Genomic DNA, 24,300 nt, shown 5'->3' on the forward strand with positions numbered 1-24,300 from the left:
TCAAGCAATGCTCCCGCCTCAGCCTCCTGAGTAGCTGGGACCACAGGTGTGCACCACCACACTGGGCTACTTTTTGTATTTGTAGAGACAGGGTCCTTTTTGTTGCCCGGGCTGGTCTTGAACTCCTAACCTCAAGCAATCCTCCTGCTCAGCCTCCCAAACTGCTGGGACTACAGGTGGGTAACAGTATGCCCAGCCACTTGCAATTATTAATGGCATTGTCGGCCGGGCGCCGGGCGTGGTGGCTCACGCCTGTCTTCCCAGCACTGTGGGAGTCCAAGGCAGGTAGATCACCTTAGGTTAGGAGTTCTACATCAACCTGGCCAACACAGTGAAACCCCGTCTCTACTAAAAATATGAAATGAGCCGGGTGTGGTGGCGTGAGCCTGTAGTGCCAGCTGCTTGGGAGGCTGAGGCAGGAGAATCGCTTGAACCCGGGAGGTGGAGGTTGCAGCAAGTCGAGATCACACCACTGCACTCCAGCCTGGGCAACAGAGCAAGACTCTGTCTCAAAAACAAACAAACAAACAAACAAAGAAAAAACCCTGTGTCTAATAAACAAATGAATTTATGAATGAATGAAGCAATGAATATTTAATTCTTTCCCAGTTTTGGAGCCTCAGAGTCAAAACTCAAGGTGTGGGCAGGGCCATGCCCCCTTCAAAGGCTCTGGGGAGCGTCCTTTCTGCCTCTTCCATCTTCTGGGGGCTCTGGGCCTCATCGCTCACTGTGGCTGCATCGCTCACTGTGGCCGCATTGCTCTGACCTCGGCCTCTGTCTTCACACACCTATGTCTCCCTATATGTGTCCTGGTTTCCCTCTTCTCATGGGAACAGGAGTCACGGGATGAGAGTCCACCCCTCTCCCGTACAACTTTGGCTTAACTGGTCTGCAGAGACTCTCTTTCCAAACAAGGTCCCATTCAGAAGTTATGGGGTTGAGGACACAGACATCTTTGTGCGGACATGATTCAACCCATAATATACCTCCTTGGTTGTGACAGCCCAGATGCCCACAAACGTGGCCCCTGGGCCCAGAGTCACCTCAGGTGGGAAGCGCTGGTGTAGGTGGTGGCACTATCGTGGTCACCGTGAAATGTGAAATTCTCTCAGGCGCACTCTGCATCTGATGTTTTTTACTTTTTCTTTTCTTTTTTTTTTTTTTTTTTTTTTTTTTTGAGACGGAGTCTAGCTCTGTTGCCCAGGCTGCAGTGCAGTGGCACAATCCCAGCTCACTGCAAGCTCCGCCTCCTGGGTTAAAGCGATTCTCCTGCCTCAGCCTCCTGAGTAGCTGGAACTACAGGCATCCGCCAACAAGTCCAGCTAATTTTTGTATTTTTAGTAGAGACGGGGTTTCACCATGACGGTCAGGCTGGTCTTGAACTCGTGACCTCAGGTGATCCGCCCACCTTGGCCTCCCAAAGTGCTGGGATTACAGCCATGAGCCACCATGCCCAGCCGCATCTGACATTTTTTCATGGGAGAATGTTGGAAGAAAATCACATAGGAAGGGAGGCATTTTGACCGGGCAGGGTGGGGGTTATGGGAGACAAGAGGAGCCGTGATCATCGCTGATGAAGCCCAGGGGTGGGCCTGGGGGATCCATTGTCTTGCTTAGGATACAGTTTTTTTTGTTTTGTGTTTTTGAGAACGGAGTCTTGCTCTGTCACCCAGGCTGGAGTGCAATGGCGCCATCTTGGCTCACTGTAAACTCCGCCTCTCAGGTTCAAGCGATGCTCCTGCCTCAGCCTCCTGAGTAGCTGGGATTACAGGTGCCCACCACGCCTGGCTAATGTTGTATTTTTAGTAGAGAAGGGGTTTCTCCGTGTTGGTCAGGCTGGTCTCAAACTCCCGACCTCAGGTGATCCTCCTGCCTAGGCCTCCCAAAGTGTTGGGATTACAGGCATTAGCCACCGTGTCTGGCCTATTTATTATTATTATTATTTTTGAAGACAGAATCCCTTCACTCTGTCGCCCAGGCTAGAGTGCAGCGGCGTGATCTCAGCTCACTGCAACCTCTTCCTCCCTGGCTCAAGGGATTCTCCTGCCTCAGCCTCACGACTATCTGGGACTACAGGCACCTACCACCATGCCCAGCTAATTTTCGTGCTTCCTAGTACGTGTTGGCCACACTGGTCTCAAACTCCTGACCTCAAGTGATCTGTCTGCCTAGGCCCTGCAAAGTGCTAAGATTACAGGCGTGTCCCACCTTGCCCAGCCTGTACAAAAAATTTAAAAATTAGCCGGGTCTGATGGCACACACCTATGGTCCCAGCTACTTGGGAGTCTAAAGTGGGAGGATTGCTTGAGCCCGGGAGGCAGAGGTTGCAGTGAGCTGAGATTACGCCACTGCACTCCAGCCTAGGCGACACAGTGAAATCCTGCTTCAAAACAAAGAAAAAAAAAAAAAGGCTAGGTGCAGTGGCTCACGCTTGTAATCCCAGCACTTTGAGGGGCCAAGGTGGGGGCAGATCAGTGGATCACCTGAGGTCAGGAGTTCGAGACTAGCCTGGCCAACATGGCAAAACCCCGTCTCTACTAAAAATACAAAAAATTAGCCGGGCGTGGTGGCACATGCCTGTAATCCCAGCTACTTGGGAGGCTGAGACAGAATTGCTTGAACCGGGGAGGCAGAGATTGCAGTGAGCCAAGATCGCACCATCGCATTCCAGCCTGGCGACAAGAGGGAAACCCCATCTCAAAAAACAAAACAAAACAAAACTCAGAAAGGAAAAGGAAAATGCACAGGGAGAATCCTGTGACGGAGAAGGAAGGCAGGCAGGACAGCAGAGACAGGAGCATTTTATTGCTTGTAAATTACATCTCAAAAAACCCACTTCACACACGTTAACTGGAAATATCTTCAAACGAACGGCCGTGAGCGTGCGTTATTTTGGTAACCAGAGAAGGCTAAAAATTAAAACTGTGAAAATTAAAACTGAGCAGGGAAGGCAGTTTTGTGGTCTCATATTATTTGCCCTCGACAAAATTCTTTTGCCTGTGGCCAACATGGTGAAACCCCGTCTCTACTAAAAGTACAAAGATTAGCTGGGTGTGGTGGCGGGCGCCTGTAATCTCAGCTACTCAGCAGGCTGAGGCTGGAGAATCTATTGAACCCGGGAGGAGGAGGTTGCGGTGAGCCAAGTTTGCACCATTGCACTCCAGCCTGAGCAACAAGAGCGAAACTCCATGCCGAAGAAGAAGAAAAAAAAGTACACAATTCTGGTGAGGCACGGTGGCTCACGCCTGTAATCCCAGCACTTTGGGAGGCCGAGGTGGGCGGATCACTTGAGGTCAGGAGTTCGTGACCAGCCTGGCTAACATGGTGAAACCCCATCTCTACTGGGGGTGGTGGCACATGCCTGTAATCTCAGCTACTTGGGAGGCTGAGGAGGGAGAATGGCGTTAACCTGGGAGGCGGAGCTTGCAGTGAGCCGAGATCACACCATTGCACTCCAGCCTGGGTGACAAGAGCGAGACTCCCATCTCAAAAAAAGAAAAATTGTGGAACATTATCATTAACTTTTGTGGGTGCCCTTTAGCCATTCCCCCCACTCCCCATCATCCCCAGTCGCTGGCACCCACATGTCCCCTTCCTGTCTCTGAATCGGCCTGTCCTGGACATTCACACAAATGGGATCGCACGCCGTGTCGGTGTCTGTGTGTCTCTTGCTGAGGGTGGACTCCTCCAGGGGTATCTGCGCCGTGGCCGGTGTCAGAGCCTGGTTCCTGTTCATGGCCGAGTCCTGCTCCATGGTGTGGCCGGGCCGGGCTGTGTTCGTTCATCCCTGGATGGGCACTTGACTTGTTTACACTTTTTGGACCCCTTGAATCTGGAACGAGTGTGACAGAATCTCACAGGCAGTGCCCAGCCACCCGCTACCAGAAAGCTGAGTCTTGCTCCGGTATGGCCCTGTCCGAAAGAATGTTCCGGAAGCTGGGGGTGTTTTCCATGGGCACCTCCGGGCTCCTGGAGATTTGCTGTGACAGCCATGAGGGACACACACAGGCGAGGGGCATCCCCAGGGATCTTTGTGGTGGCGAGTGTGTGGGGTGGTCAGAAGGGCTGTCCCTGTCTGCCTGGGTCTGGGGGCTGCAGGGACAGCAAGGCACGGGCCCTGGGTGTGGCAGGAGAGGCATGATGCCCCTTAGCTGGTGTTGCTGAGACTCGGGAGCCCTGTGGTCCGTGTGGCTGGGCCGAGGGCTGGGAGGTGCATTCTTGCCACGGGGGTCCTGAGGCCTCTCCTCCCTGGTACCCTCTGTGGCGGCAGTGGTGGGGAGCTTGGTCTGAGGGGAGGCGGGGGACACGTGACGCTCTTGCTGCTGCTGGCAAGTGCCAGAAGGGCTGCCATGGTGGTTCACACCTGTAATCCCGGCAATTTGGGAAGCTGGGGCGGGCTGATCACCTGAGGTTAGGAGTTTGAGACCAGACTGGCCAACATGGTGAAACCCTGTCTCTATTAAAAATACAAAAATTAGCTGGGCGTGGTGGCTACTCGGGAGGCTGAGGCTTGAACCCAGGAGGTGGAGGTTGCAGTGAGCCCAGATCACGCCACTGCACTCTAGCCTGGGCGACAAGAGCGAAAGAAGAGCGAAACTCTTGTCTAAAAAAAAAAAAGTCCCAGAAGGTCTTGGGGCTGAGACATGGGCGGGGCTGGGGGCAGCCAAGTGGCCTTTGAGGATGGGGCCTGGGACCGCACAGGGCAGGCTGGTCATGAGGCCCCCACGAAAGATCCCAGCATTGGGAGCTCAGGCTTCCCCGCCCCGTGCCAGGTCTGGGTTCTGGGGCTGAAATGTGGAGCCTGGGTGCGCCCAGGGGGTTGTCTGAGGGTCTGAGACTTTTCCAGGGCAGAGAATTTGACGAGGGCCTGAGCACTGGGCTGGTCCCCCAGGTGCCCACGCCTACAACTCACTTCTCACTGGGCACGACCTCTAGCAAAGGCCAGTATTGCCTTGGCCTGTGGGGGTCCCCAAGGTTTCAGGGAGAGAGGAAAGGACCCTCAAGCTTCGTCAACAGCGACAGCCCAGGGCCTGGATGGGCTTCCGGTGGGGAGGGCCCTGTGGCAGGGGTAGGGATCATCACATCTCAGACCAAGGCCAGGACATGGCCAGAACCCCGGGATCAGAGGGACTGATCGGGGTCTGTCAGTGACAGGAAGCTGGGCTGCGACAGAGAGGGAGAGACAGCAAGAGACAGAGACAGAGACCGAGGGAGAGAGACAGGAGAGAGAGCAAGAAACAAAGAGGAACAGAGAGGGAGACAGAGACAGAGAGAGACAAGAGGGAGAGACAGAGACAGGGATAGACAGAGACAGAGAGAGACCAAGGGAGACAGGGACACAGTGGGAGATGGGAAGAGGGAAACAGAGTGTCTCTGAGTGCCGGGCAGGTGAGGGGAGGGTGGCCTCCCAGCCTTCAGGTCCAGAAAGCAGCTTCCAGTGGCCATGGCTAGTGAGCTGAAGTCCAGGGTCCCGGGGCACAGCTCCCCTCCCTGCAGCGGCTGTGCAGGACCTGAGGACCTGGGGGGCCCTCCCTGCCAGGCAGCCCCTCCTGCTTCCCTTCCTTTGGAAGGAGCGGTGCTGGCTCGGAGCCCCAGCCCATCTTCCTCACCGGGGCAGCAGGGCCAAGACCCACGATCCCTAGGCCGAGCCAGCGGCACCTCAGGGGGCACGGCCCTTGCCCACAGATGCCCAGGCCGGCCTGGTCTTCTTTGAATACCCCCAAGCCTGACTCTTGGGTTGTGAATGTCCGCGAGGTTGGGGGACCTGCTGGCCCTGTCCCCACACCGCTTTCAGCCTTTCATCACCCAACCAAAGACAGAAGCTCAAACGTGGGCACCAAAGTCTAGCGGACGCACCGAACTCCAGGCTCCAAGCACATCCACCCACGGTGGCTTTATTCAGTCACGTCCCCACGCCCACGGCTCCCTCCACCAGACAGACAGAGGGGAGGCCACCCCACTGCAAAGGGTCCCAGCCAGTGGGCACCAACCTCAGGAAGACGTGGTCCCCACCTGGAGCTTCCCTCGGCTGCCCTGGCCCTTGAGCCCGTCCTGAGGATTTGTGCTTTGACTCTGACAGGGAGCAGCAGGAAGCTGCCAGCCCACTGCCTCCATGGGGGTCCTCGGAGGGCAGACGGTGGAGCGGCGCTTCCTCAGCTCCCGCGGTCAGGCCCCATCAGGGATGGTCACAGTCCAGCCACAGGGGCGACTCTGCCCATCAGTCCCCCTGGGGCAGCGACCAGATCCTGGCTGGGGCAGCACCGGGACAGGCCCTCTCTGTGGGCCTAAGGTCAATGCAGGTGGGGGCTCGCTGGGCCCAGGCCAATGAACCCACCTGTAGGAGCCCTCACTGGGCACCAGGGCCAGGAGGGCACCAGGGACTGGCCGCAGAGTCCACTCAGGGCAGGCGTCTGTGGCTTGGAACCTGCCCTCGCCAAGGCACTGGGGGGTTAAGGAGCAGATCCCTCAGACGGCCTTGGGCCAGAAGCTCCCTGGAGAGCCGGGCACCTCGAGGAGCGTCTGGGAGCCTCACCCTGTCCCAGTGGCTCCTGGCACCCCTGGGAGCGTCAGCACCACCCCAAAGCTGGGTGCCTGTGTCGCCACTAAACAGAAGGGAAACCGAGGCAGGGGGGCCGGCTGGCAGTGGAGCATTCTGGCAGCGCCGGGCGACCAAGTCCCGACTGGCAGCGGCTGGAGTTTGGTTTTCAGAAGCGAAGGCTGGCGTTGGCACACAGGGAAGGCCGCCCGATGACGTGCCTCGACTGTGTTAGATTTACTGAAGGAGAGCGGCCTCCTGGGCATGCCACTCAGGCACGGTGAGGGTCTGTGGCACCACCAGCCGCATGGCAGGGCAGAGGGTGGCGCCGTCCTGCACGCCCCCCACAGCAGACCAGAGTCCCGTCCTCACGCTGCACAGTGGGTGATGTGAGTTTCAAAACTACGCCTCCAGACCGAGAAACCCTCCCAGCTGTCAGCAATCCTTGGCGCCGAGCTGCCGGGCACCTGCTGGCTGCTCTCCAGTCTCAAGGAGCTGGGACAGCGGGCATGGGGAGGAGCTGGCCTCGAGCCCAAAGGTCGTAGGGAGCCAGGCAGGGCCCAGGAGCACCCGGCACTTCCCGAAGCCGGACTCTGTAGAGGACGAGTGTGGAGGGTCTTTCGGGTGGGGGCAGCCCCAGCTGTGTGCCCTGAGGCCCCGGGAAGTGGGGACGGGCCGAGGAGGGAGCCAGGAGCACGGCCTTCCTCCCGGGTGTCTCCAAGGCTGGGCTTGGCCGCCGAGCCTGGTTCACGTGGGGCCGAGGGCCGCGTCTGCAGGCGGCTCCAGCAGGCAGCACGGGCTCTCGGCAGGGCCTCTGGAAAGGACAGGGAGGGCTGGCTTTAGCGACTCCACGGGACGGGGACGCCTGGGCTCTTCTAGGGAGATGGGAAGCTCTTGGGAGGCACCCGTCATCCCAAGCACATCTGTGTTCACCAGGCAGTCCCCACTGCCAGGACCCGACTCCAGGGAGCCCCCGTGGCCCCGCAGCACCTGCCCTAGACGTGCTCCATCTCCGGGTCCGGGTCGGGCTCCTCTTCCTCCTCCTCCTCGTCTTCCTCGTCGTCGTCCTCAGCGCAGGCCTTGTCCAGCGGCGCCTCCCCGTCACGGGCCAGCTCCTCCACGTGCGCCAGCATGTCGGCCATCAGCGCCTCCTCCAGCCGCTTCCGCACCTGCTGCACCAGCTCTTCCTGCTTCCTGGGGACACACGGACCTTGCGTTACACCAAGGTGAGCGGCCAGCAGGACGTGGACACAGGATGAACGTGGGGACCTCAGCTGAGAGGGGAGGCCCGAGGGATCCACAGGCACCCCCAGGACCAGCCCTGGCCCATGCTACCCCTCCCTTCACAATCCATGCAGAGAACGACCGGCTGCCGCTGGCCATCGCCAGCGTCCGCCACACTCCCAGATGGCCCCCCTGCCACCTCTACTGGGACCAAGGGAGGGGCCTGACCCCTCAGTCCCCAGACTTGGCCCTGAGCCTCCCCGGGGCTCAGATGTGTAAACCCTTGCTCCTGTCCCTTGACAGGCACTGAGTGGGGCAGGAAAACCCTTACCAGGCCAGGTAGAGGCTCATGCCTGTAATCCCAGCACTGTGGGAGGCCGAGGTGGGCAGATCACTTGAGGTCAGGCGTTCGAGACCAGCCTGACCAACATGACGAAACCCCATCTCTACTAAAAATATAAAAATTAGCTGGGCGTGGTGGCGGCCGCCTGTAGTCCCAGATACTTGGGAGGCTGAGGCAGGAGAATCACTTGAACCCGGGAGGCAGAGGTTGCAGTGAGCTGGGATGGCGCCATTGCACTCCAGCATGGGCAACAGAGCCAGATTCTGCCAAAAAAAAAAAAAAAAAAAAAAAAAAAAAAAGCCTCACCAAAATCAGCTACCATCAGCCCGCAGCAGCCCCCACCCTCGCAGGCCGGGGGTCACCTTTCCGCTGCCCACTATGCACCAGCGTGCACTCCTTTACCATGGCTCGGGGGGCCTGAGAAAAAGAATCCACACCCTCGTCTCAACCCACCACCAGGGATGGGGGGCCTCCTGCTCGGGGCCTACAAGCTGATGCCAGGCACTCCAGGGTGGCCGCTCCTCTGCCTGCCGCCTCCAGGGCTGCAGCACGTGCTTCTGCCCACCTCCCTCTCTGGCTGCCCAAAGAGCCCGTCTCTGTTCTGCTTTCACTCCCAGGCAAAGCTGACTGTGTTTCTCCCCAGTTGTGGCCGAGGCTCAGCCGCCCCCTGCCTCCGGGGTCTCTCTCCAGCGGCTCCTGCAGACCTGAGCTGCTCCCTCTCACTCTGTCCCCACCACCCGGAACACCCTGGCTCACCTACTCGACTGCAGCCACCACCTGCTCGTCATCTTTCCAGACAGGATCCTACCTCCTGCGGAACCCACCACCGAGTTCCTCATTTCAATGCCCTTTCCTATTTCTATAAGTTCTTATTTTATTTTTTTAACTCTGTCACCCAGGTTGAATTGCAGTGGCAGGATCTCAACTCCGCCTCCCGGGCTCCAGTGATTCTCCTGCCTCCCGAGTACCTGGGACTACAGGCATGTGCCAAAACACCCAGCTAATTATGTTATTTTTAGTGGAGACGGGGTTTCACCATGTTGGCCAGGCTGGTCTTCAACTCCTGACCTCAGGTGATCCTCCCGCCTCGGCCTCCCAAAGTGCTGGGATTACAGGCGTGAGCCACTGTGCCCGGCCTTATTTCTGCAAGTTCTGCAGGGCTTTTAATGATCTGTCTGCTATTTTTCACAGTCTTGTTCTTTTCTTTTGTTGACAATTCTTCCTATTTCACCATCTTCATTTCGCGAAGTTCTCTGAGCGCGCAGAGAGTGTAAATGGACCTCAAACCCAAAAGAGGGGGCCCAGAGGTACCACGGCCGGAGGAGGATGCCGCCAGCCGCTCCGGACGGAACCCTTGGGGCCCACAGTTTGTGTGCTTGCGGGGGTGGCGTCTCAGGTCCATCTGTTCACCCTGCGTGGGGGCACAGGGTCTCTTCTTGTGCCCAGGGGCCTTTAACCCCGGCTGCTGCCACAGGAAACCCGCGTGCCCAGCGCCTCCCTGGCCGTTCTGGGTCTTGGCTCCTTCTTTCTGGAACCGTCAAGTTTCCTTTCCTTCCTCTGACCTAAGCCGTGTGCTGCACTGAACGGGAAAGGTCCCGTCTTCGCTCCAGCACTTCCAGAGTTTCCTGCAGGCGCCTCTGTCACCAGGCGGCCTTGCGTCCACTCTACACACTGGAAGTGGGTTCGGCCCTGAGGCCCCGCAGGAGGGCCCCTCACCCCTGGGCTGCTCAGCCTCACCTGACTGTTGCCTGTTTCTGAGCGGCCGTGTTCCCTGCTGTTCGTTCCGAGGCTCTGCACATCAGAACTGCCCCTCAGCAGGCACCCAGAGCCATCTCCCTGAAGGCAGAGACTCCTGGCCTGCCCTGTCCCTCCGTCTCCAGGGCCCAACATGGAGCCCAGCACCCAGCACAGCCAGTCCTCACGGACTCAAAGGACCACACTCTTTTCAAGAACATTCCTCCAAGGGGTGCCTGGCTCGCCCTGAACCCAGGACGCAGGTGAAACGGTTCATACTGCTCCGACGATGGGTCCCCTTGCCCTGTTTCTGTTTCAAAACCCCAGCAGCGTCGTGGGGAGACGGGAAGCACGCAGGCACATGGGGACACTCAGGGTCCCCACGGCCACAAGAGACAGGGTGGAGCAGCAGGGGACCAGGCCAAGGGGCTACCTGATGTCCTCGTCGGTCACCATGAAGGCTTTGCACAGGGGCTGCGTGGTGTTGAGCCATACGCCGGGGTTCTTCTCCACGGCGGCCGAGAGCTGTCCCGTGATGGGCATGGTGCTAGTGTGCAGGGCGCTGGCGATGGCCGACAGCAGCGTCTCATCCGTGCAGCCAGGTCCCACCCCTGCCAGGCAGTGGACAAACAGCCGCAAGTGGAGAGGTCACCACGGGGCAGCTGTGGCCCAGACAGGCCATGGAAATGCCCCAAGAATGGGAGCTGCCACCTTCTTGGAAGGAACCCCAACTTGGGTTTCATTTCTAAATTCCCTCTCCCGCTTGTGTTACTACATTCATAACAGAAAAAAAAGCAAGTTAGGCCAGGCGTGGCGACTCCCGCCTGTAATCCCAGCATCTTGGGAGGGCGAGGTGGGAGGGCTGATTGAGCTTAGGAGTTTGAGACCAGCCTGGACAACACAGTGAGACTCCTGTCTCTACAAAATAATTCAAAAATTAGCCAGGTGTCACGCTGCATACCTGTGGTCCCAGCTACTCAGGAGGCTGAGCTGAGAGAACCACTTGAGCCCGGGAGGTAGAGGCTGTTGTGAGTAGTAACGGCGCCACTGTACTTCAGCATGGGCCACGGAAAGGCTGCCTTTTGTTTTTGAGATGGGGTCTTGCTCTGTATCTTTTTTTTTTTTTTTTTGAGACGGAGTCTCCCTCTGTTGCCCAGGAGAGTGCAGTGGTGCGATCTCGGCTTACTGTAAGCTCCGCCTGCCAGGTTCACACTATTCTCCTGCCTCAGCCTCCCAAGTAGCTGGGACTACAGGCGGCCGCCACTACATCCGGCTAATTTTTTGTATTTTTAGTAGAGACAGGGTTTCACCATGTTAGCCAGGATGATCTCGATCTCCTGACCTCATGATCCGCCCGCCTTGGCCTCCCAAAGTGTTGGGATTACAGGCGTGAGCCACTGCACCTGGCCTTGCTCTGTATTTTCTATAGAGATGGGGTCTCACATATTGTCCAAGCTGGTCTTAAACTTCTGAGATCAAGTGAAACTCCTGCCTCAGCACCCCCAAGTGCTGGGATTATAGGTGTGAGCCACTGTACCCAGCCGACCCTGTCTCAAAAAACAACCACCAAAACCATGCAAGAGCTGCATTCTTTGTTCTGTGGTGTGGACGTGCTGGGAGAGTACAGAAGCAAAGTCAGCTGTCCTTGTTTGTTTATTTAGGATCTCCATGGCAAAACTGCACGTCCTGCAGGTGAAAACAGCCCCAGGCCTGCGCCACACCTGGAAGCCACAAAGCCCCACCCGCAGGGTCTCCAAGGTCAAGAATGAAGGGCCCAGCCCAAGCGCCCTTACCCATCCCCAACCCCACTGGGTCCCCTCCTCCTGCCCCAGTCGCTGGCAGATTTGCCCTAAGCACCCAAAGCAGGAACAGCCATCCACCCTGCCAGGAGATGAGGGCACCTGCAGCGCCTCCACCCCACCCGGCACATCCCCTTCCGCCTCCCCTCAGGGTGCCCGCTCACCCTGCAGGCCCTTGGGGAGGTCCATGGTCTTGACCAGCTCCTCAGCAATGTCGAAGGCGTTCAGGCCGCTCAGCTTCTTCTCCCAGAAGAGCTGCCCCAGACACATATGTGAACCTCAAGAGTGGCCCTGCCCTCTCCCCACTCCAGGTCCTTGCTGGGCTCCAGGGAGGCCCACCTGGCCTCCTTGCCCCATGTGGGTCCCAATGGGGCATCTCCCCTCCCACTGCCTTGGGTCTCCAGACCCTGCCCAGGCTTTCCACAGCCAGGGATCCAGTGGACGTTTGTAAATAAGAATAAAAAATACACATGGGGTGGCTCACGCCTGTAATCCCAGGCCGAAGTGGGTGGATCACCTGAGGTCAGGAGTTTGAGACCAGCCTGGTCAACATGGTGAAACCCCTTATCTACTAAAAATACAAAAAAAAGTCCGGTGTGGTGACGGGCGCCTGTAATCCCAGCTACTTGGGAGGCTGAGGCAGGAGAATCACTTGAACCCAGGAAGTGGAGGTTGCAGTGAGCTGAGACCGCACCATTGCACTGCAGCCTGGACAACAAGAGCAAAACTCCATCTCAAAAAAGAAAAAAAAAAAAAAAAAAAAAAATTAGCCGTGCGTAGTGACGGGTACCTGAAATCCCAGCTACTTGTGAGGCTGAGGTGGAAGGATCACTTGAACCCAGTTGAAACCAGGAGGCAGAGGTTGTAGTGAGTTAAGATCCTGCCACTGCACTCCAGCCTGGGTGACAGAGCGAGACTCTGTCACAAAAAAAAAAAAAAAAAGAAAAAACAAAAAGAAAATACACACGGTTCTCAGGTTTTTAAGAAGTAGGTTACACAGTCACATATGGGCAGTCAACCCCCTGTATCTGTGGGTTCCATAACCACACACCCAACCAGCGGCAGACTGAAAATATTTGGGGGGGAAAAAAAAATAAATACAACAACTGGCCAGGTGAGTTGGCTCACACCTGTAATCCCCACAGTTTTGGAGGCCAAGGTGGGAGGATCACTTGAGGCCAGGAGCCTGAGACCAGCCTGGGCAACATACAGAAACCCTGTCTCGAAAGTGAAAAACTTAAAAAAATGAATAAAACACACACAAGGAACGTCACAAGCATCCACACCTCATGAGCAAGCTAGAAAATACCTGCAGGTAACGTGCAAACATTAGACCATTCCCATTTTTAAAAAATATTTTTATTTTATTTTTGAGACCGGGTCTCGCTCTGTCGCCCAGGCAGGAGTGCAGTGGTGTCATCTCGGCTCACTGCAACCTCCACCTCCCGGGTTCAAGTGATTCTCCTGCCTCAGCCTCCCGGGTAGCTGGGATTACAGGCGCACACCACCACGCCCAGCTAATTTTTGTATTTTTAGTAGAGACGGGGTTTCACCATGTTGGGTCAGCCTGGTCTCAAACTCCTGACCTCTCAGGTGATCCACCTGCCTCGGCCTCCCAAAGTGCTGGGATTACAGGCGTGAGTCACCGCGTGAGGCCATACTAGACCATTTTCTGAGGGGCCTGAACATCCCCAGATTTTGGTATCTGGGGGTTGAGGGTGGGGCGTATCCTGGCACCAATACCCTGCACATTCCAAGAGGGGACCGCAGGACTGGGTCTTGCTCTGCCCCCAGGCTGGAGTGCAGTGGTGTGATCACAGCTCACTGCAGCCTCAGCCTCCTGGGCTCAAGCAATCCTCCCACCTCAGCCTCCCGAGAAGCTGGGACCACAGGCGGGCGCCACCACGTCCAGCTAATTTTTTACTTGTTTTTTTGCCTCGTCATGTTGCCCGGGCTAGCCTGGAACTCCTGCGCTCACTACGTCCGCTCCACGTACGACCTTATTCCAAACGTCCACCCACCAAAGTGAACAACCCGGCCGGGAAGGCTGGGGTCGCTGTGCGTTAAGCTCACCTGGCGCGGCTGGTCCACTGCCTTCTGCGGGTCGCTCTTGACCTTGTTGCTGGGGTGGTTGGTAATCTTGGTCACCGGCTGCTTGAAGATGGACGCCGTCTGGCGCACGGGCAGCGCCGTGTTCAGGTCGGGCTTGCCCTGTGGGAGGAAGGATATGCAGTCCGGCCTGGGGGCGCCCCGGCGGCGCGGAGCCTCAGGGGGTGCGGGGCCCGGGTGACCCCCTGCTTTGCCGGCGCCCCTCGTGTCCCCCGCGCCCGCCAGGACCCCCACGGTCCGGGGAGGCCGCTCCCGCAGGGTCGGTCCGGCCGGCTCTGGAACCCCCGCCGCGGGCCGCGTCCTCGCCATGCGCCTTGCGCTCTGCACCCTGTGGCCCGCGCCTTCCGCTCTGTGCCCTCCGCCCGCTGTGACCTCCTGCGCTCAGGACTCCGGGCTGTGTCGCCTGCAGCTCACGTCATGGCCGCGTCCCCGCCTAGAACGCCCCGCGCCGACGTCACCTGCGTGACGCCACCACTCACCTTGACCTGGTTGGAGGAGTCGTAGCGCACGCGCTGGCGGCTCTTGTTCATCTTGCTCATCAGCATCTTGCCCGTGCGGAAGTCGAAGGTGCTCAGGTCCATGGAGCCGCCCAGGTAGCGCGCCAGCTGCGGCTTGCTGCGGAACTTCTTCCCGCTCGGGCTGCGGGGAGGCGGGACGGTCGGCGCCCCGGGCGGACCCCAGACCCCAAACCCAGGCCTTGGCCGCAGACCCAAACCCAGTCCCAGCCCCAGCTTCAGGTCGCGACCCCAGCCCCAGACCCCAACACGGCCCTGACCCCAAACCCAGGCAGGCCCTGGCCCCAGCCCCAGACTCCAACCCTGGCGTGACCCCAGACCTTCATCCCAGACCCCAGCACCCCACAACTGGCCCCTAGATCTGGGCGCCAGCCCCAGACCCGGAGCACTGGCCCCGATCCTCACACCCTGGCCCTAGCCCCAGCCTCCACATCGGATCCTTGCTCCAGACCCCCAACCCCGGTCCCCTCTGAATCCTCCCCACCGTAGGCCCTGGCAGCGTCAGGCACAGCAGACGCTTAGTTCGGGTACAAACGCTACTACCTACAGGACTTTGGGCCCCGGCTCTGGGAGGATGGCTCACGTGTCCAGAACATTCCAGAAATGGAATTTAGGTCACATTCTTGAGAAAAGACCCCACGGAGAACAGGTATGTGAGGGACAGCCCTAAAAGCAATCTTCTTCCACCTTGGGGTTACAGCAGCAGGGCCAGACTGGGAAGGGGTCTCGTTCTAAGATCTGGGGCCAGGCCCTAACAGCTGCTTGGGCATAACCCGACTGGAGAGCTCGCAACAAGGCAGCCAGGTAAACACAGACCTGCTCTCAGACACGGGGCTCTGCTCTCAGCCTGCCACGGACAAGCGCCGGCAACTCATCCTCTCCAGGACATAAGGACACCCACCAATGGGTTGCCCTGTGTGTCACATGAGGTCACACTACAGGATGACAAGCACCCAACCCAACACATCGTCATCATGGTTGGGATGTAAGATGGAACAGCCATGTTGGAAAAGCCTGACAGCTCTTCACTGAGTTTCCAGATGACCCGGCCACGCCACTCTTAGGTATCTGCCCGAAAAATGAGCACGCATCCACACCATCACTTCTACACGGATGTCCCCAGGAGCCAGAAGTTGGAAGCAGCCCAGACGCCTTCAATGGATGAACGGACAAACGCCCATCCACACGATGGGACATACTCAGCCATGAAAAGGAGCGAGGCTCTGACACAGGCCACAGCGTGGATGCACCTTGAGGATGCCACATTCAGTGAGAGACGCCAGACACAAAAGGCCACACAGTGTGTGATCCCATTTCTAAGAAATGTCTAGAACAGGATAATTCAGAGACAGGAAGGGGACGCGTAGTGCCAGAGGCTGGGGTGCGGGATGTGGAGTGGCTGCTGATAGGGACAGGACTTCGTTTCTTTCTTTCCTTTTGGAGATAGGGTCTCACTCTTGCCCAGGCTGGAATGCAATGGCTCAATCACAGCTCACTGCAACCTTGAACTCCTGGGCTAGGGTGATCCTTCCACCTTAGTCTCCCAAGTAGCTAGGACGACAGGCACAAGCCACCACGCCTAATTTTTTTTTTTTTTTTTTTGAGATGGAGTCTCACTCTGTCCCCCAGGCTGGAGTGAAGTGGCTCAATCTTGACTCTCTGCAACCTCCACCTCCCAGGTTCAAGTGATTCTCCTGCCTGAGCCTCCTGAGTAGCTGGGAGTACAGGTGCCCGCCACCACACCTGGCTAATTTTTGTATTTTTAGTAGAGACCAGGTTTCACCGTGTTGGCCAGGCTGGTCACGAACTCCTGACCTCAGGTGATCTGTCCGCCTCAGCCTCCCAAAGTGTTGGGATTACAGGTGTGAGTCACCGTGCCCGGCCTAATTTTTTTTTTTTTTTTTTAAGACGGAGTCTCGCTCTGTCACCCAGGCTAGAGTGCAGTGGTGCGATCTTGGCTCACTGCAGCCTCCGGCTTCCGGGTTCACACCATTCTCTTGACTCAGCCTCCCGAGTAGCTGGGACTACAGCTGCCCACCACCACGCCCGGCTAATCTTTTATATTTTTAGTAGAGATGGGGTTTCACAGTGTTAGGCAGGATGGTGTCGACCTCCTGACCTCATGATCTGGCTGCCTTGGCCTCCCAAAGTGCTGGGATTACAGGCGTGAGCCACCGCGCCCAGCCGATTTTTATATTTTTTTAATAGAGATAGGGTCTCACCATGTTACCCAGGCTGGTCTGGAACTCCTGAGCTCAAGCAGTCCTCCCATCTTCCCTCCCAAAGCTTTGGGATTGTAGGTGGGAGTCGTCATGCCCTGCTGCTTCATTTCTTTTTTTTTTCCTTTTTCCTTTCAGACCCAGGGTCTCCTTGTGTCACCCAGGCTGGAGTGCAGGGGTGCGATCACAGCTCACTGCAGCCTTGACCTCCTGGACTCAAGGGATTGTCCTGCCTTGGCCTCCTGAGGAGCCAGGACTACAAGTGTGCACCACCATGCCCAGCTAATTTTTAAATTTTTTGCATAGATGGGGACTCGCTATGTTGCCCAGGTTGGTCTCCAACTTACGATCTCAAGAGATCCTCCTGCCTCAACCTCCCAAAGGGATTATAGGCAGCAGCCACTATGCCTGGCTGGTGTCTTTTATCTTGATAAAATCATTTAGAAATAATAGCACTTGTATGGTGTTTACTAGGCCAGGTACCTCAAACATATTATGTCTACAAACTCAGTCAACAGTCACTTTTATTAATAATGCATCAGCCTGAGATTGGTGGGTAGCTCTGTTTTGCTCTTTTCCCGTTTTCCCAGAATCCTCTAGGGCAGTCTCCTCCTGTCCTCTTCTGCCCCTGCCGCAGACGTCCTGGCCCATGGCAGATGCCAGATGTCAGACAACTGAAACAGCTCAGAAGAATCTCCCATAGCCAGAAGGAAACTCAATTCTGCAGGCACTGCACAGAAATGCTTGGTCCCATGCTTAGCTCAATCGCCTCTATCCAGGATCTATGTACTGGGCTGATACATAGATCACAGGAAGTTTTATTTCTCTCCACCTCTGCCCCCCAACCCCGGGCAAATTCCATGGTCCACAAGGACACAGGCAGGCTCCAGCATGTCCAGTAGGACAGGACGCCTCAGGGAGGGCACGAGGACAAGTGCCTGGGGGTCTGAAACCACTGAGGGCTCTTCCCGGAGATTTACTTTTGAGACTTAACTCTTTTAATTACTCTCTGGGCTGGCTGACGTTAAATCGAAGCTGGTTTGCCCAGGGCAGTGGAAAGAAACCAAGAAACCAGAGGCTGAGACTCAGGCTTCATGTAGCCACAAGGAAGGAAGAAGAGACCCCACAAAACACTCCCAACAGCTCTTTGCCTCCGGTCACCCCAAAGAGAGGCCGTTCTGCCTTTTAAGATGAAGGGAAACAAGGCCGGGCGCGGTGGCTCACGCCTGTAATCACAGCACTTTGGGAGGCTGAGGTGGGTGGATTGCCTGAGCTCAGGAGTTCGAGACCAGCCTGGGCAACATGGTGAAACCCGTCTCTACTAAAATACAAAAAATTGGCCGGGCACAGTGGCACGTGCCTATAGTCTCAGCTACTCGGGAGGCTGAGGCAGAATTGGCTTGAACCCAGGAGGCAGAGGTTGCAGTGAGCCGAGATCATGACACTGCACTCCAGCCTGGGCGACAGAGCAAGACTGTGTCTCCAAAAAAAACAAAAAAAAAGGTGTAAGGCGAACAAGAGACACAGATCACAGCCTGGTTGTTAAGACTGGGGGTGAGCACACAAGGCAGTGGTAAATGGGCCTGGGGTTCTTTCTGGGGTGATGGAAATTCTAAAATTGAATCTGAGGATAGCTGCCCATATCCGTAAATATGTGAATATGCTGAAAAACCATTGACTCGTGCACTTTAAATGACTGTATTGTATGGTACATAAACTGTATCTCGATAACACCCTCTCAAAAAGAATAAATGCAGTGGCTCACACCTGTAATCCCAGCACTTTGGGAAGCAAAGGAGGGCCGATCACCTGAGATCAGGAGTTTGAGACCAGCCTGACCAACATGGTGAAACCCCATCTCTACTAAAAATACAAAAGTAGCCGGGCGTGGTGGCACATGCCTGTAATCCCAGCTAGCTGGGAGGCCGAGGCAGGAGAATTCCTTGAACTCAGGAGGTGGAGGTCGCAGTGAGCCCAGATTGCAGCATTGCACTCCAGCCTGGGCAACAAGAGCGAAACTCGGTCTCAAAAAAAAAAAAAAAAAAAAAAAAAGGCAGGCGCAGTGGCTTTCATCTGTAATCCCAGCACTTTGGGAGGCCAAGGAGGGCAGATCACCTGAGGTCAGGAGTTCAAGACCAGCCTGGCCAACATGGTGAAACCCCGTCTCTATTAAAAATATAAAAATTAGCTGGGGGTTGTGGTGGGGGCCTGTAATCCCAGCTACTCAGGAGTCTGAGGCAGGAGAATCGCTTGAACTCAGGAGGTGGAGGCTGCAGTCAGCCGAGATTGCACCACTGCATTCCACCCTGGGTGACAAAGCGGGACTACTTCTCAAAATAAATAAATAATAATGAACATAAAAAATTAGCTGGGCATGGTGGCACATGCCTGTAGTCCCTGCTATGCTGGAGGCTTAGGAGGCAGGATCGCTTGAGCCCAGGAGGTCAAGGATGCAGTGAGCTGTGACTGCACCACTGCACTCCAGCCTGGGTGACAGAACAAGACCCTGTCTCAAAATGAATAAATGAATGAATGAATGCAAATGTAAGATAGAGGGGGTTAGTGGTTACCAGGGGCTGGGGGAGTAACAAGTGGGGAGTGACTGCTAATGAGGACAGAGCTGCTTTTCAGGGTGATGAGAATGTTCTGGGATTAGATAGCGGTGATGGTTGCACAACTTTGTCAATGTACTAAAAACCACTGGGGGCCGGGTGTGGTGGCTCAGGCCTGTAATCCCAGCACTTTGGGAGGCTGAGGTGCTGGGGTCAGGAGTTCGAGACCAGTCTGGCCAACATGGCGAAACCCCTTCTCTACTAAAAATACAAAAATTAGCCGGGCGTGGTGGCAGACGCCTGTAATCCCAGCTACTCGGGAGGCTGAGACAGGAGAATCGCTTGAACCCGGGAGGCAGAGGTTGTAGTGAGCTGGGATTGCGTCATTGCACTGTGGCCTGGGCCAAGAGTGAAACTCCATCTCCAAAAAAAAACCCCACTGAATTGTACATTTCTAAAAAGTGGCTTTGGCCAGGCAGTGGCTCATGCCTGTAATCCCAGCACTTTGGGAGGCTGAGGCAGGTTAACTGCTTGAGTCCAGGAATTCGAGACCAGTCTAGTCTAGGCAACACAGCAAAACCCCATCTCTATAAAAATAAGCCAGGTATGGTGGCACGTGCCTGTAATTCCCACTACTTGGGAGGCTGAGCTGAGAGGGTCGCCTGAGCTGAAAGGGTCGCCTGAGCCTGGGAGGTCAAGAATGCGTAAGCCGTGATTGTACCACTGCACTCCAGCCTGGGTGAGACCCTGTCTCAAAGAAAAAAAACAGAAAAGGTAGCTTTTGTGGAATATTAATTATATCTCAATTTTAAATAAAGGTTATGCCCATCTATTGACACAAAAAGATGTCCCTGAGATTTTATTCAATGAAAAAAGAACAGCCTTGATAAAACCACACGTATAGAAAAAAGTGGGCAACATGGCCTGAACTCTCCCCCAGGCACCCCCAACAGAGAACGCAGTCTGGGAGCCTGCAGCCTCAGATGAAGGGCTGGGTTGAGGCCCCAGACCTGCAGAGGGCGGCTCTGGGCTGCCTGGCTTCACCCTCTGCAGAGAAACCTGAAATCTCTAGCCTGTAGAGGAGCTTCTCCCTGCTTTTCTCCACTGCTAGACCCTCATGCTCAGGGTCAGGGCCCAGAGTGGGAATGAGAGAGGTGGGGTGATGACAGCCTCAGGATACTCCGCTTAAGCTGGCCTTGGTTCTAGCTCCCAAGCTGCAGCCACCTCTTAGGGGGTTCCTGCTGCCTGGACGCCTCTCCCTGTCACTCAATGTCACGTCCTCAGAGAAGCCCTCCCTGACCCCAGTCTCATTCAGGCCCCGTCATCTGCCCTCCCAGATTTCAGCATGTGTCACTGCAGATCTCAGGACGTGTACCCACGGCTGTAATGGGAAGTGGCTGGTGCCCTGGCTGTCACCTGTAAGCGGGAGGACCCGGCCTCACTCCTGACTGAATGGTCGGGATCCAGGCAGCGCCTGGTGCTGGGGAGGCTTGTTTTTGACAAGGGGCTGCAGAGGCCGACACAGACCTGCCGTGGACTCTACGGCAGCCTTTGGGAGAAGGAAGCCCAGAAACGTGCTTGGAGGGAGCGTGCAGGCAGGCCCGGCCTCCTCCTGACAGAGGACAGAACACAGGGCTGCAGGCTTTCTAAAGAGCCAGAGAGCCAGTGAAGGGGGCGAGTACCAAAGGGGGATGCATGAGCCTGTCCCTCAGAGACAGGGATTGCAGTCCCGCTATGCCAATGCCTGCAATTACAGGGTTCCAGCTCATAAGGGTACACATTTGGGGACCAAGTTTCCCCTCTCTTGCTGTCCTCCAACTTTCCAGGAACCAGTCCCTGAGCTCCTCCTGCAGGACGAGGCCCCACACATTGCTTCTGATCACAGCCATCCTTTCCCCGCTCACTTTTCTCACTTTATCTCCCCAAACCGGGACAGTCAAGAACCACAGAGGACCGAAGTGCACAGTGGACGGAGCGGTCGTTCTGCCCCTCCTTGGCTCGTGGAAACCACCCGCCCTCACCTGGGCGGTCTCCTGCCCACGACCCCGAGCTGTGGGAAAAAGGGGGACCAGCCGCACACCCCCCTTTACCCAGGTGCTCGGCACATGGCAGGCGTCCTCCGCTTTCCCCTCCTGGGGGACCTGAAGGCGCCACGGGACACTGAACCAAGGGGAGGGCGCAATCAAAGCTGGCCCAGAATCAAAAGCATCTTTCCCGAGCCAGAAAAAAAAGAGGACAAACAGCAGGTGGCCGACTGTCTGGGACTTGGCTGCAGCAGGCGACTAAGTCTTTGTTCCACGGAGGGGGTTCCCTGCGACCTTTCTGAGCAGCGCCTTGTTCCAATTTGGGGACGGGGGGGGTCTCTGAAAGCCTTCCACCACCAATAACATCCACGCAAAGACTACCGTTAGGTGGGCTCGGAAAGTCGAAAGCCTCAGGTCTCCACCCTGAGGGGGCCACGACCCAAGAGGACCAGAGGCCTCGGAAGGAATCAAGGGGAATACCTTTAAAAAAAGCAACGCTGCGCGGGAGACCAGTCACCCTGAGGCGCTTATTCCCAGGACTGGGGCGAGCCCAAGAACCCTATTTTCACGCACGCCCTCCCCGATCCGCCCATGAGCACTGCTCCCCGAAATCCCGGCTGGCCACCCCCTCGGGCTCCGCGCCACCCCAGGAGCGCCCCAAGAAGGCACCCCCTGCGTCTCACGGGAACCAAAGGGACAGCCCACCCTCCACCCCTGCCCCCCGGCAGCATCTGGCCGCCGCCAGGCGCCCCTGGCCCAGCGCGCACGAACAAAGGCCGCAGTCGCCGTCCGGCAGCCAGTCCCCGAACGGCCGGCCAAAAGCCATGCGGCCCAACAAGCGGCGCACGCGCACTGGGCCTCCGCGCGCCGCACGCACGACGCACGCACGCACGCACGCACGACGCACGCGCGGGGCCCAGGCCGCGGCCCGGGGCAGGGGCGCCGCGGCCGCCGCAGAGGCCGCTGGGAGGCGCCCGTTGAGGCCGCGCTCATTCACCTATAGTAAAAGACATCCCTGTGGCCGGCCGACAGCCCCGACCTTCTGGGCACTTCTTCCCTCTCCCAGCCCTGCGGGAGCGCCGGGCACTCCCACCTCTTCCGCTCCATTGCGCCCGGCTCCTCGGCCCGCCGCCGGGCCCGCCGCCGCCGCCCGGACCCCCGCTCGCCGCCGCCGCCTCAGCTGCCTCCGCTGCCGCTGCCGCCGCCGCCACTTGCCGCGGCTGTTCCGGCCCGCGGGCCCCCGCCCTCCGCCCCCAGCCGGGCGCGCGCCGGCTTTGCCGCCCTCTCGGCCCCCTCCCCGCGCTCGCCAGCCCCCGCTCGGGGGGCCCGCTCCGCCCACCCGCCCGCGCGGGGCCCCGCGCTGCGCAGCCGCGGCGCCATGCCCCCGCCCCTCTACGGCCCCGCCAATCAGCGCGCTGGGAGGGGGCGGGGCCTTAAGAGGCGTGCGCGCCTGCGCGCTGTGCCTTGCGAGTTGCCAGTGCCCAGCAGCTGTGCCCGGAGTCCGCGCGGCTCCTTTTACTGTGCCCTGTCTCTCCTGGCCGCCTGGTGCGCGTGCGCGGGGACATGCTTTCGGAATAGTGGGGTCCTTTTCTCCAGCCCAAGTCTTGGGGACTCTGGCCCAGTGACTGGACCTCGACTTCCCCGCCCTCCTGGTCTCCCAGCTTCCGAGCTTTTTACGAGCGTCCAAATCTGGGGGACTTCCCCCGTGACCACCCCTTCCACGCCCCCAAGTTCCCTCCAGTAGCTTTTTTTTTTTTGAGACGGGGTCTCTGTCACCCAGGCTGGAGTGCGGAGGCGCGATCTTGGCTCACTGTAGCCTCCGCCTCCCGGGTTCAAGCTGTTCTGCCTCAGCCTCCCAAGTAGCTGGTTCCACGGACGGCTAATTTTTGTAGTTTTAGTAGAGACGGGGTTTCACCATGTTGGCCAGGCTGGACTCGAACTCCTCACTTCAGGTGATCAGCCCACTTCGGCCTCCCAAAGCGCTGGGATTACAGGCGTGAGCCACCGCGCCCCGTCCAGCTGCTTTTTGAACCCTCAAAATCCAGGAATCTGAGCCCCCCCGCCCCGCTCCCCGACCACCCCCTGCACCTTAGTCCAGCCACCATCTCTGGCCGGGAGAGTTCCAGGACCTTCCTGCGGAATCGCCCACCCCCTGTTGTCTCCCCTTAACCCCTTCCCCAGCCAGCCAGAGGGATCCTGAAATGGAAACGGGTGGGCTGCCCCCCATCAGTTCCCCCTGACAGCGTCCGCTCCCAAGGCTAGGGCTGGGCAGGCCTGCACAGGTGTTCAAGGACTGAGTCTAGCTGCTGTGCTCCCCTGCCTCCAGCTGGAGAAACTGTCCTGGTTCTAAGGACTCTTTTGTTGACATTGGGTCCACCCGATCTGGGATGCTTTCCCATCTGAAGATCTCATCCCATTTTCAAAGTCCCTTTAGCTGCAGGTTCCAGGGAGTAGGACAGGCACATTCATTTATTGATTGATTGATTGACTGATGGAGACAGAGTCTCGCTCTGTTGCCCGGGCTCGAGTGCAATGGCGTGATCTCGGCTCACTGCAACCTCCACCTCCCGGGTTCAAGCAATTCTCCTGCCTCAGCCTCCCGAGTAGCTGGGACTACAGGCGCCCACCACCGTGCCCGGCTAATTTTTTTGAATTTTTAGAAGAGATGGGATTTGACCTTGTTGGCCAGCTGGTTTCGAACTCCTGACCTCAAGTGATCCGCCCACCTCGGCCTCCCTAAGTGCTGGGGTTCCAGGTGTGAGCCACAGCGGCCGACGGAACGGGCACATTTTCGGGATGTTGTGCTGACCACAGAAGCACTGAATAAATCAGGATGGATGGGTGGATGAGGGTCGGATGCCCCGCTCACCCCACCTCGTCGTGAGGTGAGGTGAGGTGTGAGACAGCCAGCTCTGTCTCCCGAGAAGCTCAGGAGCTGGTTACTGGCCTGAGACCGAGGCTGCATAGCATTGGGCTGCCATGGAAGAATCAGTGCTCCCAAGGAGACAGGAAAGTCTATGCCGTGGACTCAAAGCCAGGCAGTTACACCCCAGAACCAGCCGTGGTACCTGACTAGGGCAGCCAGCGCAAGGCCTGCCGCCATGCAAGGGAGATGATAATTATGTTTTGAGACAGGGTTTCACTTTGTTGCCTAGGCTGGAGTGCAGTGGCGTGATCTTGGCTCACTGTAACCTCCTGAGCTCAAGCAATGTGCCTGCCTCAGCCTCCCAAAGTGCTGGGATCACA

At 57.5% G+C, this 24,300-nt stretch overlaps 1 protein-coding gene across 6 annotated transcripts; it reads right to left on the reverse strand.

Moving 5' to 3' along the window:
- Positions 1–5,868: 5,868 nt before the first annotated feature.
- MBD3 (methyl-CpG binding domain protein 3) lies at positions 5,869–22,395 on the reverse strand. 6 transcript variants are annotated; one of them, XM_009434292.4, is made up of 7 exons: positions 22,148–22,395; positions 14,224–14,383; positions 13,709–13,846; positions 11,800–11,890; positions 10,270–10,447; positions 7,526–7,729; positions 5,869–7,349 (listed from the first exon to the last, which is right to left on the reverse strand). In XM_009434292.4, the coding sequence occupies exons 1-6, from the start codon at positions 22,159–22,161 to the stop codon at positions 7,531–7,533; spliced, it is 780 nt and encodes a 259-aa protein (XP_009432567.1). In that variant the 5' UTR covers positions 22,162–22,395; the 3' UTR covers positions 5,869–7,349; positions 7,526–7,530. The 6 variants fall into 6 exon arrangements, with proteins under 6 accessions (XP_009432567.1, XP_009432566.1, XP_016790089.1 ...); XM_009434291.4 differs by having other exon boundaries at positions 22,052–22,395; XM_016934600.4 differs by lacking the exon at positions 22,148–22,395 and adding an exon at positions 21,121–21,894.
- Positions 22,396–24,300: the final 1,905 nt, after the last annotated feature.

The sequence above is a fragment of the Pan troglodytes genome, chromosome 20 (genome assembly GCF_028858775.2).
Source record: "Pan troglodytes isolate AG18354 chromosome 20, NHGRI_mPanTro3-v2.0_pri, whole genome shotgun sequence".
Classification (NCBI taxonomy): Eukaryota; Metazoa; Chordata; class Mammalia; order Primates; family Hominidae; genus Pan; species Pan troglodytes.

Excerpts from the sequence above, each read along its gene's own strand:
- MBD3 (XM_009434291.4), bottom strand. The coding sequence starts at position 22,161 with ATGGAGCGGAAGAGGTGGGAGTGCCCGGCGCTCCCGCAGGGCTGGGAG. Across the intron at positions 13,847-14,223 it reads ACTCCTCCAACCAGGTCAAG|GGCAAGCCCGACCTGAACAC; the intron begins GTGAGTGGTGGC and ends TTCCTCCCACAG. Across the intron at positions 10,448-11,799 it reads CCTCCCCAAGGGCCTGCAGG|GGGTGGGACCTGGCTGCACG; the intron begins GTGAGCGGGCAC and ends ACTGCCTGGCAG.